Consider the following 17,082-nt stretch of genomic DNA (forward strand, 5'->3'; position numbering starts at 1 on the left):
GAAGTACAAAGTTGCATACAATGATAAAGTACTTCAAAATTGTACATAAATATACAGCACTTGAGTGGACAACACTTCAGTGCAATGCAGATTTTCACTTTGAAATATAATTAATTTAGTCTTTAAAGAAAAGTTGAATAATTGGTATTTACCAAATATTTTCGATTTCATTATCAGAGCTATCCAAAAAATGCATATAACTATATATATATATATCCATTTAACTTCATATCTTAATTTGATTTGTTTTAATTTAGGGAGTTTCAATCTTCCATACTTCACAAGAATTCAACTTTTAGCTATTTAGATGGAAGTGACAGTCAGAGTTCAAAGGTTAAGAAAAGCTTGAGGACACTGTAATCACTTTATGTTCTTTTTTTTAGTATTTGTTTCAATTTAGGTATGTTAAAGCTTCAACAGAGAAGCCCCTACTCTTTGCTTTTTCTGTGCTCTTTTAGCTCATGGGAGTGGTTAAGAAGAGAAGGCGTCACCAACATGAGATTCTATGTGTATCTTTAGCTGTGACAGTGCTGTTTGCTGTCACTACCCTTCAATTAATTTCCTGAAAGTCAAGCACAGAGAACACCGTTTATTGTAAACCTGTGAGATAAAGTGACGGATCACACTGTGATGAACAGAATCTCCAAATGAATCTCTGCTGAGGTAAGACACATGAAACGCTTAAACAAAGTATATATGAAGTTAAATTTATCATGAATCAGCATCAGTAACCATTCTAATATACTGTATTTGTGACATTTTATTTTACTTCTACTACTTCTGTTATATGCTACTTAATACTTCTGCTCCGCTACATTTCAGAGGGAAATTTGTACTTTGTACATTACATTACATTTACTCTACTGTAGTTATTGGATACTTTGTTGATTTAAGATTTACATAAAGTTAAAGACGTATGACCAGTTTATAGAATCATGCATTCAAAACTTGATGGAAGTAAAAGTGCAAAAGTATTATCATCAAAATATACCTCAAGTACCTCAAGCAAAGATGCTCATAATGCAGAAGGCCCATTTTAGAATCATATATTATTATATTATATGTTCCCCAAGTTCATACTGCAGTATCTGAAAGCTGAACTAAATTAATCTTCATCTTGTGTTTCTTGTTCTCTTGTGTTTGCACATTGTTGTAGTAACAGTTTTTGTAATAGGATATTTCATAGTACACACTGAGCAGAGTATTCACAAGATTTGGGATTTACGTCTATGAGATCAGATTGTCTGGTTTCTTTGACACCATGGCTGTAGTCTCACTATTATGTCTTGTTGTCCACACAAATGTTAACTTCACCACCTCTGATAAAGTGCAGGCTATATTCACTTGATCATAACATGCAAACAGAAATACAGACACAAAAAAATCAGAGTTATTTGTGCTTGTACTAGTGAGACATAATTATTCCAGAAGCACCTTTCAACTGTACAAGATATAAGCCAACTCAAATCTCTAATCAGATTCCGCTCAATATTTCATCAGTACTGTCTCACCATCACATTCCGGAGCACAGAGGAGAGGGAGGACTGTGTGCTACAGACGCTCGTAGTCAGCTGTGAATCAGCTGATGAAATTATCATCATCGGTTGTAGAAATCCAAGATCACATCAAATAGCATGAAATAATGGCACAATAGAGCGACAACGATAATATCTTCTAATACTGTGCATATATCACCAAGTAGAGTTTCAGTTTTCAGATAGTTTTTGAGTGTTAAATCGCTGCAGTGACCATAGATGACCTCATAGCTGGTTACGGCCATGATGATCACACCAGAAGAGATTCTGCTCCTCAGTCTGATCCTCTCTCTTTCTCTCTGTGTGTGTGTATCTTCCACTCCAAAGATAATGCGAACGTTATTCCAGAAGCTTGATCAAATATTGGTAGAGTCTGGTCCAACCGGTTATAAGACATATATTCTGCTTTTCTGTGACGCTGTGGTCTGATTACATCAGCATCAGAGCCTACCAACTTTCTTTTTTAGCAAATGTTGCCCCTCATGCAGTAGCCTTGAATCACATTATCTCTATCTTTGTGGTGATGTGTGTATTGTGTTAATGCCGCGATGCTCTGAACCATCGAGACATGAGGTAAAGCTTTCAGTTTGCTAAAACAATGCACCACTCCCACTTTTCTTTTCTTCTCCATGTCCCCTCCCGGGCTCCGCAAGATCCTTATCGGGAACATATACAACGAATACCTCAGTCATTAGTCATAGTAGTAGTTCAAAAATAACTGAAAATAAAATGTGTCCACATTAACCAACTGTGAAAAACTGTAGTTAGCAGAAGGACACGAGCACCTCTGATCTGTATCATGAGAGTGAAAACAGATATTAGTTTGAAGGGTTACTTTGCAGAGTGTGATGTGGATTACAAAGGACTGAATGATGTTGCAAAGTGTACATGATAGAATGGATCATGTTGAACAGCAAGAGAGGGGATGCTGTCTTTGGTTGTGGCCTTGGTTGACGGATGATCAATCAAAGGAGTTTCCTGGGTGACTGGATTTAGTTTGGTCCTAAAGATTGAAAGCTGAACATGTCACACTATTAGTATAGAGAGGGAGGATTTCACAACTGGGTTCAGATTTAAACAAGTTCTTCATTCACAAGTTCTATTCTTCAGCATTACAAGGTGTCAATAACCATTTGTTTTTTTGATGTATATTTTCTCAATCCAGTAACTGATGCTGAAGGTGAAGACTAATCACTGATCATGAAGGCCACATTTTGTACAAGAAGGGAGTTCTGCGCCCTCTTCCTCTTTCTGACTGTCTTTGTCTTCATCTTTGTGCTACGTCACATGGACATTCTGGAGGTGAGAACTTGGTTTTAGTGGGATCGTGTGAAGGGTGGACCCTGTTTGGAATGTTGAATATTAGTCAGGTTTTTGGATATTGTTTTAAAATGTGTGTTTCAATGTTCTTCATTGCAAATAAATACAATTTGAGTTCAATTGTATTTTCCCTCTCAATCCTGCACCTTGACTTGATGACAGCAGCAGCTCCGGTAGTTAAAGGACAAAGCTGGCAGTATTCTATACTTTAGAACAAACCTCCATGTGTTACAACCCACTGGTTCCCATTCGTTCTTACTGAGACATACATCTTAACAAAAGGGTCAGAAGTATATCGTTTTTAAAAAGGCCCATGAAAGTTTTTGTCACAGGTTCTATTTTCTGCCTTTTTGTTTGCATCTGTCAGAGTTGTATCTCTGACTGAATATCCCAAAACATGAATTTCAGTGAACAAAACCTTGAAAGCACACACCAAAAAAACCTTTCAATTTAACATTCACTCTCTTGCCTTGTGTAAAACTGAAAGCAAGAGTATCTTGACACTTTTCCCCTGGGTTAATGTTAAGAACAGTTGTTAACAACCCGAAATAAATATTAAATTCTTGGCCATTTTACTCTTTTTTCAGTGCATATGCTTGATGTATCTTTGACACCATCTCTCTCGACCCACTGCCAGTTTCAGCCTAAATTCAACTCCACCATCATCATGCCGAGAGTCTCCACTCACCCGAACGAGATTCGCAGCTTCTGCACCTTCAAGCCACTGTCCCCTGAGGACGCTCTGGAGGAACGTCTCATACTCGACTCAATTGCTTGGCCTGAAACTCCACTTTTGCCAGCTCTTATTTCCCTGGAGCAGACCAGTGATCCAGCCCACAGCACCTTCACCATTCTACCAGGGAGGAAAGGGGGACAGTGGCATGTTGGGGATCAGCTGGAGGTCATGATACTAACCTCTGACTTCCAGGGTCGTCCCAAGAAGTCTGGGGGGGACTTCCTATTCGCCCGGCTGCACAACCGGAAGCTTGAAGCAGGTGTGGTTGGGCAAGTGGTGGATCATCTGAATGGGAGCTACTCTGCTGTATTCTCTTTGCTCTGGGAAGGAGACGCACAGGTTGAGGTGATGCTAAAACCATGATGTTTAATGTAATGGTATTGTAAGTGTTTTTAATATCATAATTCATTGTTCACAAAGCCCTGCCCTAACTGTTGCTATGCCTGTTAACTTCCACTTCTCGCACCGCAAAAATACAGTTTGTTCAGCTAACAGGGACAGATGTAACACTCAAAATCTCAGTCATTTCAGACAAAAGCAGGTTCTCAGGTTTGTAGATTTATTTTCATCTGCAAACTGTCACTAGCAGATTAGCTACCTAGGTAGTCCTAGTGTTATGATGGGAAAATGTATAGCAGAATTCTATTGCTAACATAATCCTGTTTGGCTGATGTGGATGGCGCACATAACGTCTCAGATATCAAGATTGGCCGGGGTTTTAAATCCAATGAAACAGCACTGCCAACGTCAATTTAGTCTCGAAAAGCAGCAGCCAGGAGGCTCACACATATTGGGGAAATACTACACAGTAGATGTGCTAGTTCTGAAGGTAACTTTAGATAATATATCTTTACCTAACCTCTACATACTCCTTGGTGTTGGAAGTAAGGCTAGGCTATTATGTCATGATGGTTGTCAGGTTATGAAGGTAGCCAGTTGGTCAGATGTTCATGCTAATATTAGCAGATTACATGAAAGCAGACAAACAGAATTAATTCCCTTAATTTGTAGGACTGTTTTTCTTGTGTTTTTTAGTTTTGAACAAGTTCACAAAAAGACAACTCCCTCTCTGAACACTTAACATGCAGAGTATCTCTCCTGCTACAGTCCCATGCACACCACTTCAACATGTTTAGAGTTTGACAGACCTGCCATGCCTAGGTACTGTTGCTAAGCTTTGATTGGACAATCGATGTTCAGGGAAGGGTTTAGATGAATAGACAATTCTCCAGAGATTATTGTCTGATGTCAATCTGGTGTAGAATTTGAAGACATGAATCTTTATAAATGTCAATTGATATGACTGACCATGATTGGACTTGGTGAAAACTCTGGTTCTCTATCCAATCAGGTGACTCTGGTTCACTCTGGTGAGGCCATCTCAGTGCTGAACAGGCTGAACAGAGAACAACCCTACAGGATGAAGTACATGAGCCTCTTCCGCTCAGGCTCACTCTCTGAAACCACCCTCTGTGACGTCTGCCTAAGGCCAACCCAGCAGCCGCTGTGCAACTACACTGACCTCCGTACAGGCGAGCCGTGGTTCTGCTACAAGCCAGAGAACCTGAGCTGTGATGCTAGGATCAACCACTACATGGGAGGAGGCAAAGAAAACCTCGTCAATGCCAATGAGGAGAAGCTCTTTCGAAGGTGAGGGAGCAGAGAGACTGGTATTTTGTGTGACTTCTAAATACGTACATCCAGTGTTACCTTTGTATCGCATTGGTGGAATGTTTCAAAAGTTTGTAACTACAGGCGTTAAGATTGAATATAAAGATGTTTTAAAGGTATTGCAAATCAAACAAACCAGTCTATATCATACAAGTTGACTTTCATTTGGAACATTAGATAGTATTTGCCATGATTAATTTGTGTTTTATTGTAAATTCATTGTGATATCATATTATTTTGGATGTAGTCTTTTCCTAAACTTTAAGATGCACACTTTCTTGCCACTTGGGGGCAGCACAACAAGCTATTAACATATGATCACCTTGTAAAGTAGATATGGCTAAAATGTGAGCAAACACTGGCCTATTTAACACCAGTTGACATGGAGACACATTATTATTCATTTGGAGTTGTGTCTCACATTTATTCACATTTTAGCTGTATTTTGGTCTTCACCAACTCCAGAAGGAAATATCTGCCTTAATCTAAATGTGCCGCTATATTCAACCTGCTAGTCGCTAACATTGTCTGTCTGCTGTTTTTCAAAAGTTTGTTTAATATATGCATTAACACGGTTGGTAGTGCACAATTGACCCTTCACTTAGCCCGCCCCCTGCTGATACTCTGTCAAAATGTCAGAGCTACCATGGAGCCCACACCGTCACTAACTGCACTCACTGAATACATAATATCTCATTTTTGCAATATGTGTTTTAAGGATGTATCAGGATGCAAAGTGAATCAGCAGTAAAAAAAGCTTAAAAAGATAAATATATAAGCTAAAGTCTACAGATCACAGTGTAGACTGAGCCTGGCCATCCTACGGAGGAAACTCATTTCGGCCGCTTGTAGCCGCAACCTTGTTCTTTCGGTCACGACCCAGAGTTCGTGACCATAGGTGAGGGTAGGAACGGAGACCGACCGGTAAATTGAGAGCTTCGCCTTCCAGCTCAGCTCCCTCTTCACCAAGACGGTCCGGTGCAGCGCCTGCTTTACTGCTGCAGCCGCACCGATCCGCCTGTCGATCTCCCGCTTCATCTTACCCTCACTCGTGAACAAGACCCCGAGAAACTTGAACTCCTTTGCTTGTGGTAGGCACTCCGTCCCCACCTGGAGGGAGCAATCCACCGGTTTCCGGCAGAGCACCATGGCCTCAGATTTGGAGGTGCTAACTCTCATCCCCGCCGCCTCACACTCGGCTGCAAACCGCCCAAGTGAATGCTGGCGGTCACGATCCGAAGAGGCCAACAGGACCACATCATCTGCAAACAGCAGAGAGGCGATCCCGAGACCCCCGAACCTGACGTTCTCCACCCACCGGCTGTGCCTAGATATCCTGTGCATGAAAGTCACTAACAGGACCGGTGACAAAGGGCAGCCCTGGCGGAAGCCAACACCCACCGTGAACGTGTCTGACTTATTGCCGAGAATACGAACACAGCTCCTACTGCAGTTGTACAGAAACCGGATGGCCCGTTGCAACGGGTCCGGTACCCCATACTCCTGCAGCACCCCCCACAAAAACACCAGAGGGACCCGGTCGAAAGCCTTCTCCAAGTCCACAAAGTCCACAAAGTCCACAAGTCCACGTTATTCAAAGTTGCAATCATTAAAAAGCAAAAGCAGCATGTGTATACATTCAGATACCTGCAAACTTGTCGCTTTTAGGCGAAATTCGCCGTTTTGAATCAAAATATGTCATCCACGTGAATCGTGTGGATCCGTAGAGTTTTTTTTTTTTTAGGGGGGAGGGGGTCAATTGGCCAGCCAGCGTTTCTCAGATTGGAGTGAGACAAGGAGAAAAGGTGATGTCTCGATCTTCGCAATAAAACGTCTTTGATGTGACTTGTTGAGTCTTGGCCAATCAGCGTTAAGATGTCTCCGCGTCTTCATGGAAAGCTAGTCAGCGTGATATCACGTTAGCGTTAACGTTAATGGATTGTATTGGCGTTAAAGTTTAAGTTCCGTTATGTTCCGTTACAGTTCAGACTTGCTGGGTTAAGGCTAACGGCCACTGCATGACCGTAACATGGTGAAACATGCACGGGGGGGGGGCCGTGTTCCGGTTCAGTTCACGCGGTCACTCATTAACATTAAACCGGAACACCGGCGGATCTGGTTGCAGGTTGCTTTTTTTAACTCAAAATAGAATGAGGTGATTTCGTGGTCATAATAACTTTTATGACCACGAAACATGAGGCCCAGATACTGATGAGATGATGTGGTCAAAGAGCTTAAAGAAGAGGATGCTGTTTGTGTTGCGCAGCTTGATTCAGGGCTGAGATGTGAGTGGAGCTGGGCCTGGATAAAGGTGGAGGTCTAAACAAACGTGAAGGGAGAGCAGTACAGCTTCCCGTTGTCACAGTATTTTAAATACATTGATAAGGCAGGGTATGCTAAATGGAGCCTCTGCTCCAAGGAGATAAAGTACAGCAAGGGCTCATATGCCCTCTCATCACACTGCCAGACACTGTTCACTGTGATGACCACAGCCAGTGTACTTCCAATCCCACGTGCAGTTGTTCTCAAGGGCCCTGAAGTAATGAGAGAGAGTGTTAAGGAGCCTGTACCTTGATTTCAGCGGGTTGCTAATGCAGAGGTCACAGCTATTATTTTACTATTGATAAACTACCTTAGCCAGAGTAGATTATCATTTTCATTTAAATAATTGAACTGGATTGAATGCATATTAATTGAAAATAGAAGATGGGCCACAATTGTAACAGCTGTAGAGTAACAGTGGAAGTTAATATTAAGCCATACAGTAACAGGGTTCAATGAAAACTAATCACTTTCTTTTGTAGAGGCGATGGTTCTCGCTACTCTTGCTATCTTTGTTTTTATATGACTAAAACTTTTGAAAATGAGACCTCTGTCTCAATGGATTTTGTCTAAATAATAATAATATTGATTGAAAAAATTAAAACTAGCCAGCTGTTCAACTAGAGCTGAAATACTGATTAATCTGAACAATAAATTAGTTTTTGGCTTAAAGTAAATAATTTTCTTCTCAGAGTACACCAGGATGCTACATTTTAAAAGTCTCGGGTTTCGGTGCTTGTCACCTCTTTCACCTCATATGAGTTTGCAGGTATGCATTCAGTTAACCTTTAATAGCTAGCATAGCATATGTACTAACCCGAGTTAATGATGTGCGAAAGTACTCTGCTGATGTCAGTTCCACAAGTTTTAATGTAGAAACGTAACGTTTAGACTTCTCCAGGTAACGAGTTTCACTATTACACAACGTTTAACCAGGACTAGCTCCAGATCAACAAAACTAGCCTGAAAATGAAGTAAATCTGAAAGGATTGCATTAGAGTTTATAGAGCAGAGCCGTATAGTTGTCAGACCCTGGTCACAGTTGGCCAAAGCTACACTTTGATTGAACAGTCTTACAAAGTGGATTTGCTGTTAAGATTTGTGTGATCTTGAATGAACTTTTTAGCAGTCGTTTCCCATTTTTATGCTTGAGTTTGATTAAATTATTTCAAATGTTTGCCCTCCTTTTGTATCTATGTCCTTAATGTTGAAGTGTTTTTAAGAGATATATTATGTGTGCTTTTCTTCAGCGGTGTTAACTTGAAAGTCTACATTCGGGCTTCAGGACCTGCTAATGTCACCGTGTTGCCACAAAAAGAAGGTAAAGCATGATATTGAATTTTTATTTATTAGTTACTGCCACAACTTCCTATAACAGTAAATCAAAACAAAATATGTTTCAGACAATGGTCCTCGTGCAAGAACCACTTACAAACAGATTTGTTCTTTAGTGGTTTGTATGAGTGATTTAGGAGAACTTTCTTCTAATTTAAATTTTTTTTAAATTTTCAACAGTGGTCAAGACCTGTCATAACAGTCAATATTGAGTCTGAAATACCTGTGTAAATTACACTTTATAATTATGTTAACATTTTACTCGGCGATTTCAAATTATAGGTTAATATAGTTCTAAATGTATTCATACTGTCACGGGGCATGATGAGGACTCAAACGCAGGTGTAGTGAAAAAAAGGTTTTTAATGAACCGAAAACAGGGAATCCAGGGACAAGACAAAAGACGAGGGGGAAAATCCGGCAGGAAAAGGCAGAACAGGCAGACTGGAAAACCGGGAACAGGACGAGCAAAACGGGCGGGTTGGACGGGAAACAAACACAATGATCTGGCAGTGAGTGAGTGAAAGACAGGGGTTTAAATAGTGACTAGGCAGAGTGAACAGGTGAGAGTAATGAGCTGATGAGGTGAGTGTGACTGGCAAGTGCACTGAATGAACTGATTAGGTGAGTGAGGAGCTACAGAAAGAAACAGAACACACAGGGCAAAGCCTGATCGTGACAGTACCCCCCCTCCAAGGGACGGAATCCAGAAGTCCAAAAGAAAAACAAAAAACAAAAACATGAACATCTTCCAAGGGAGGGCGGTGGGGGCCCGGAGGAGGGTTATAACTCCTCCGAGGCCGAGAGTCAGAGTCCACAACCGGGTGGGTGGAGGGGGTCCGGAGGAGGGACGGCCGGTCTGGCAGACTGGAGGACGGAGCTCTGGAGACTGAGGGTCCGGGGGTCGGAACTCTGGAGACTGGGGGTCGGAACTCTAGAGACTGGGGGTCTGGGGGTCGGAACTCTAGAGACTGGGGGTCCGGGGGTCGGAACTCTGGAGACTGGGGGTCGGAACTCTGGAGACTGGGGGTCGGAACTCTGGAGACTGGGGGTCGGAACTCTGGAGACTGGGGGTCGGAACTCTAGAGACTGGGGGTCGGAACTCTAGAGACTGGGGGTCGGAACTCTAGAGACTGGGGGTCGGAACTCTAGAGACTGGGGGTCGGAACTCTAGAGACTGGGGGTCGGAACTCTAGAGACTGGGGGTCGGAACTCTAGAGACTGGGGGTCGGAACTCTAGAGACTGGGGGTCGGAACTCTAGAGACTGGGGGTCGGAACTCTAGAGACTGGGGGTCGGAACTCTAGAGACTGGGGGTCGGAACTCTAGAGACTGGGGGTCGGAACTCTAGAGACTGGGGGTCGGAACTCTAGAGACTGGGGGTCGGAACTCTAGAGACTGGGGGTCGGAACTCTAGAGACTGGGGGTCCGGGGGTCGGAACTCTAGAGACTGGGGGTCGGAACTCTAGAGACTGGGGGTCCGGGGGTCGGAACTCTAGAGACTGGGGTCCGGGGATCGGAACTCTAGAGACTGGGGGTCAGACTGGGAACAGGGCTCCAGAGACTGGAGATCGGACTGGGAACAGGGCTCCAGAGACTGGAGATCGGACTGGGAACAGGGCTCCAGAGACTGGAGATCGGACTGGGAACAGGGCTCCAGAGACTGGAGATCGGACTGGGAACAGGGCTCCAGAGACTGGAGATCGGACTGGGAACAGGGCTCCAGGGGCTGGAGATCGGACTGGGAACAGGGCTCCAGGGGCTGGAGATCGGACTGGGAACAGGGCTCCAGGGGCTGGAGATTGGACTGGGAACAGGGCTCCAGGGGCTGGAGATCGGACTGGGAACAGGGCTCCAGGGGCTGGAGATCGGACTGGGAACAGGGCTCCAGGGGCTGGAGATCAGACCGGGAACAGGGCTCCAGGGGCTGGAGATCAGACGGGGAACAGGGCTCCAGGGGCTGGAGATCAGACGGGGAACAGGGCTCCAGGGGCTGGAGATCAGACGGGGAACAGGGCTCCAGGGGCTGGAGATCAGACGGGGAACAGGGCTCCAGGGGCTGGAGATCAGACGGGGAACAGGGCTCCAGGGGCTGGAGATCAGACGGGGAACAGGGCTCCAGGGGCTGGAGATCAGACGGGGAACAGGGCTCCAGGGGCTGGAGATCAGACGGGGAACAGGGCTCCAGGGGCTGGAGATCAGACGGGGAACAGGGCTCCAGGGGCTAGAGATCAGACGGGGAACAGGGCTCCAGGGGCTAGAGATCAGACGGGGAACAGGTCTCCAGGGGCTGGAGATGAGGCTCCGGGCAACCGGAGTCCATAGACTGGGGCTCAGGGGGATAGACTGATGACCCAGCGGGGTAAAGGGCTGGAGGTCGTTGCAGCGCGGAGGCGGCAGCGGCCGGGACTGGAGGTCGCTGCGGTTCGGAGACGGCGGCGGCCGGGACTGGAGGTCGCTGCGGTTCGGAGACGGCGGCGGCCGGGACTGGAGGTCGCTGCGGTTCGGAGACGGCGGCGGCCGGGACTGGAGGTCGCTGCGGTTCAGCGGCGGCCGGGGGCCAGATCATTCTGTCACGGGGCATGATGAGGACTCAAACGCAGACAGTCAGGTGTAGTGAAAAAAAGGTTTTTAATGAACCGAAAACAGGGAATCCAGGGACAAGACAAAAGACGAGGGGGAAAATCCGGCAGGAAAAGGCAGAACAGGCAGACTGGAAAACCGGGAACAGGACGATCAAAACGGGCGGGTTGGACGGGAAACAAACACAATGATCTGGCAGTGAGTGAGTGAAAGACAGGGGTTTAAATAGTGACTAGGCAGAGTGAACAGGTGAGAGTAATGAGCTGATGAGGTGAGTGTGACTGGCAGGTGCACTGAATGAACTGATTAGGTGAGTGAGGAGCTACAGAAAGAAACAAAGACACAGAACACACAGGGCAAAGCCTGATCGTGACACATACAGCCTAACTTCATCATCATTCATTTGTACTGGCTTTTGATGCTATTGTGTAACTCTCCAATATCTACAGTATATGACCATCTCATACTACAAAACAAGTTAAATTAAAACTGCGAGCAGCGATGAACGGGCCCTCACATCCTCCCGCATGTCGGGGGTGCCGGCGGGACTTCGGCTCGCGCAGCGGAGAGTGTCTGTGACCGTTGGACAACGCGTCCGCGAGTCTGACATTTTTTTCCTGCGTGGACTGCCTGATGCTGGAAATTATGCTTTGCAAATACTTCACTGCTTCCTGCATCCGCTGTGTGGCGCTACAGAACACATGTGCAATCATGCCTTATGTAGCTCTATATCAAATGTAAACCACATTGTGTGAAAGTCATGTAAATCGGATACTGTTTGTCACAAAAATGCAGATTTCCTTTCGCCAGCAGGTGGCGCTGTGCGTATTAGTGAAAATGAGCTTGTAGACATCCTCAGGCCATGAGTCTTATCAAGCAAGGGAAGTTTGGGACCGTTTGGAACAAGTCCAGCTGAGTTACATTAGCTTATTTAATGGGGAATCACGTAAAGTAGCCACCCGCTACGGCTAAACCATTGCGTCAAATGTAAAGCTTTTGATAACTTTTAATCACAATGGTCTTGCAATTGTACTGACCAAATTTGAAGAGGATCAGACAAATTCCCTAGGAGGAGTTCGTTAAAATATAGTGACTAGAAATAGGGCAAAATCTATGGAAAAATTACACAAAAATCAAAATGGCCGAATTGGTAGGGTTTAGAGCATGGTCCCAAGAGACTTATTTAACATTTTCCATAGGATACATGTGCCTACCAAGTTTCATACATGTAGCTCAAACGTAGCGCTGGGGCTGCTCTTTTGAAATATTGAAGGGGGCGCTATAGAGGCAATTTAAAACGGCCAAGCCAAAAAATCATATAAAATACTTCTTCCAATGACCTGGTACACATTTACAAAGTTCCATGAGTTTTTGAGCATCCCAAGTCACTAAACCATCAGCTTCCTTTTTAAAGGCGAACGATGCGTTGCCACGGCAACAGCGTTCAACGAAAACGCACAATATTCATGATGATGCATCATCAATGTCTTAAGGCTATCCTTACCAAATTTGAGACTCATCAGGTCACGTAGCTAGGAGAAATAAATAAAAGTATAAAATATGACATTTCCTTTAGCCAGTAGGCGGCGCTATGAGTTATTGCATTTTTTTCAATTGAAGTATGTTCAGGCTTGAAGTAACATCATGCATAAGAAGTTTTGTGCGGATTGGATAATGTACCTTGGAGTTATAACAACTTATTTTTCCATAACCAATGAGGCAAAATGACGGCCACGCCACGTCAAGGTTCTTCGATGAAAACTCCCGATTTTGATAATTTTTTATCTTTAATAAATTCTGTAGGAGGAGTTTGTTAAAGTACGAAGGCTGAAAAATGCAAAAAGTGACAAAAAGCACAACTTCATGGGTTTACTGTAGCACACCCTAGTGGTTGAATGCAAAAATATCAAGTTATGTTACAGGATGCAATGTGCACGTATGCTGCAAATTTGGTAATTTTAGGACAAACGGTTGAGAAGTTATGTGTATTGAAATATAAGCCACGCCCTAAAACGTTTATTGGTCCATATCTTGTATCCAATAATCCACAGCAAATTTGGTAGAAATCGGACCCAGCATGTAGGAGGAGTTCGCAAAAATGTGTTTTTCACAAAATTAAAATGGCGGAAAATCTAAGTAGGCGGAGCTTAGGGGTCTGAGAGGCTTTTTTGTAGATCTAGTGGAGTCGGACATGTGTGTCGAATTTCAAGTAAATCGGACATACTTGCCGAGGGTCGTCGCCGGTCCGACTTCTAGGGGGCGCTAGAGAGACATTTTTTTACACAGAAAGATGCATCCTTTTTCAAATGGTTATTTTAAGCCACCAAAATTTGGTGAGTTTTCGAGTATGGCAAATACTCCAAATATGCGCCCAAAGTGGAAAAAAAAAAATCGGAATAAAAACAAACGAGAACCCTTACAATTTCAATAGGGCCTTCGCTGGCCCGACGTTGTCGGTTGCTCGGGCCCTAATTATTTGACCTCTTTCCGTTGCAGCAGTGGCGGGCCGTGCATTTTATGCCAGGGCCTTCTGTGCTGTCCTACTACAGTTGAACAGCTACGGTGCAGATACATGAATCCGTGCATGACGGGACGCTGCGTCATTAACGGACAATGCATAGTCAAATCAACGTAATTAACACAATGACAACCACAAAGTCATAAGAACCAGTCACATATATTCATATAAAAGCATGACAAATCAATCCAGCAAACCTGCAGCGGATCCACGCATTCCACCACACAAGAGCACGAGCCATTCAAATATTATTCATAAAAATGTTGCAGATGTAACAGTATTCAGCCCAATTTCAAAAGAGTGCTGGGAGCATGGAGCTCTAGGCTAAAAGTTCATGAATGTGGCTTCAGCTGTCAGTAGTGTTTATAGTCTCTCAGGAGTAAGGATAGTACTTAAGAGGTTCATACAATCACTTTATACTTTGGTATTGTTTTTAAATGGGATAAGTTATTCTTTAACTTCCTCTCAGGTCAGCTAAAGGAGAAGAGCAGCACTGTTACATCTGGACCCTCTGGTTATTACTACCAGGGTGTTTGGCGAGCACTAGGTGGCACCACAGTCCGCGAATTCAGCGCATCTGCCATCAGTCAGTGTCTGAAAGGCAAGGTGATCTACATATATGGAGACTCCACCATCAGGCAGTGGTTTGAATTCTTCGACGCAACTCTACCAGGTAACTGATCCACAGGGATTTCTGGAAACAGATGATTTTGTTCCCACTGCAGCTTAATGTGTTCCCCCTGTCATACTTTCAGGTCTTAAGAATTTTGACCTGCACAGCCTGAAGAGAACTGGACCTTACATGTCCTTGGACTATGCAAACAACATCTTCATGACGTACCGCTGCCACGGTCCTCCTATCCAATATAACCCCATCTCAACTAGAGAGCTTCGTTACATTGCTAATGAATTAGATGACTTAGTCGGAGGCCCCAACACTCTTGTAGCTTTGGGCATCTGGGCTCACTTCGGCTCTTTCCCCATGGAGATCTACATCAGGAGGCTGCAGAGCATCCGCAGGGCGGTGGTGCGGCTGCTGGACAGGGCTCCAGGTACGCTGGTCTTCATCCGGACAGGGAACCCCAAATATTTAAACCTTTTTTTTTCGCTAACCAATAGCGACTGGCACTCGCTGCAGCATGGTAAGGTGCTCAGAGCCATGTTCAAAGGACTGAATGTCCATCTGATTGATGCCTGGGAAATGACCCTAGCCCACCACCTGCCGCATAACATCCACCCAACACGTCCCATTATTAGGAATATGATAAACCAAGTATTGTCCTCCATATGTCCTAAAAATGGCGGCTAGATGTTTGTGTCTTGGGGGAGAGGAATGTGGATTTAAGCACACATTGAGTTTACATGTTATTTCTGTGTTTCCACCAAGTTCTGCATTTTTCCAATTCTCTCGTGATCCCGTGACATCACAATAATCCAGCTGCTGTGCAAGGTAACAGCTAGCCGAGCTATGTTGACAGGTAACAACATCCAGCTTCCAGCACTTCGTAAGCCCACTAATTAACACTGTATATCTCTTTTTGCTTTGCTTTCTGAGTACAGCCAACTTTAAATTCTTTCTGACCGTGACTTTAACAAAACCTGTATGTCTGGCTCACTATAACATATACTCCAGAAACTGTTGTTATCCAGCAGTGATTCCCTTGTTTTTGGAAATGTATAATAAACGCCTTAACATTAATCTATACCCTTAACAGCCATATATTTATAAAAGTCTCCCTCAAGAAAAATGAATGTGTTTTATGGCTCAAAAGAACAGAAAACAAGATTATTTTCATAATGTAACAGTAATATTTTTACATGATGTCAACTTTTGATATTGAGTTTATAAGGGTATTGATGCCACACATTGTTTACAGAAAAGTCCTCATGTAGTAATAAAGTGTAGCTACTCATTGTTAATCAATTGGTGTGATTTTCTATTAGGAATTTAAAAGAAATAGACAAATCAAGGGTTCTGCAAACAAATATCTTTAATGAATATATATGTACTTATACTCAGGTGTTAATGACAATGGAATTAATGCACTTAGCCTGTATGTGGAATTTCATTAATAAAATCAGTCAAACCTCAATGATGACGTCATATACCATACATACATATATCCTGGAAATGTGAACAGTAGGCCCAGTATCTTAAAAAGCGAACTGATTTGCACATATAAAAGAGTAATTTTTCTGAAATGTAATACCAGCCTTGATGTGGGACTAGAAAAGCCAGTATGAAGTTAAATGTGGGTTGGGTCCTCTCACGCAGACTTGATCATCCTTCTGGGGGCCGTCAGGGGGTACATCCCAAGTCTCTTAATTGCATCCCCGTTTCCCTCACTTGGGTCCTTTCCTTGCGTCTTAGTCCCTCCCACCAGGGATGCATGGAGGAAACCATGCAAGGAGAGAGGAACGAGGAAATATGTTTTAAGAGACATGAGACGTCCTTTCCTCAGTTGCGTCACGTGAAGCGACGTCTGTTTCTGATGACGGTGGCTGATGATCACAGCTGGATCAGCTGTCAGTCGGCTTTAACAGCTGGAGAGACTTTTGATAAGTTTGTGTCTGTTCACATGATCACTGTACTTAATAGTAGTAACTAATAATACTAATAACTAATAAAGACACACAGTAATCATCACTGTAGAGGTGTTTCTCTCTGTAGTCTGTTAACAAACTGTGTCCTGTGTTCTGTTTATAAGCACAGGATCCATTTGTACCAGCGGAATGCGATGTCTTATTTATGAATTATTTGCGTCTGTACATTTTGAAATTCAGATTGTGACGTCGATATTAAATAACCCAGAATATGATTATTGTTTCTCTTAAATGATAAAACTCATCAAACCCGACAATCAGGAATGAACAGCCTCACGTGACTGAATGAAATGATGATAAATTATGTAAAAAGTGTTTCGTCTCTCCATCTCTCTCTCTCTCTCTCTCTCTCTCTCTCTCTCTCTATATATATATATATATATATATATATAAATACGTGTTTCGTCTCTCCAGTTCCCTCTGACTTTAATTGTTTCCATAATAAAAGTTCAGATCATG

At 43.7% G+C, this 17,082-nt stretch overlaps 1 protein-coding gene across 1 annotated transcript; it reads left to right on the top strand.

The window, feature by feature from the left end:
- Nucleotides 1–2,735: 2,735 nt before the first annotated feature.
- LOC142931921 (NXPE family member 3-like) lies at nucleotides 2,736–15,328 on the top strand. The gene is made up of 6 exons (XM_076076076.1): nucleotides 2,736–2,837; nucleotides 3,499–3,936; nucleotides 4,943–5,241; nucleotides 8,835–8,905; nucleotides 14,489–14,692; nucleotides 14,775–15,328. The coding sequence occupies exons 1-6, from the start codon at nucleotides 2,736–2,738 to the stop codon at nucleotides 15,326–15,328; spliced, it is 1,668 nt and encodes a 555-aa protein (XP_075932191.1).
- Nucleotides 15,329–17,082: the final 1,754 nt, after the last annotated feature.

This window comes from Anarhichas minor, unplaced genomic scaffold (assembly GCF_050575085.1).
Source record: "Anarhichas minor isolate MPS153535 unplaced genomic scaffold, ASM5057508v1 ptg000055l, whole genome shotgun sequence".
NCBI lineage: Eukaryota > Metazoa > Chordata > Actinopteri > Perciformes > Anarhichadidae > Anarhichas > Anarhichas minor.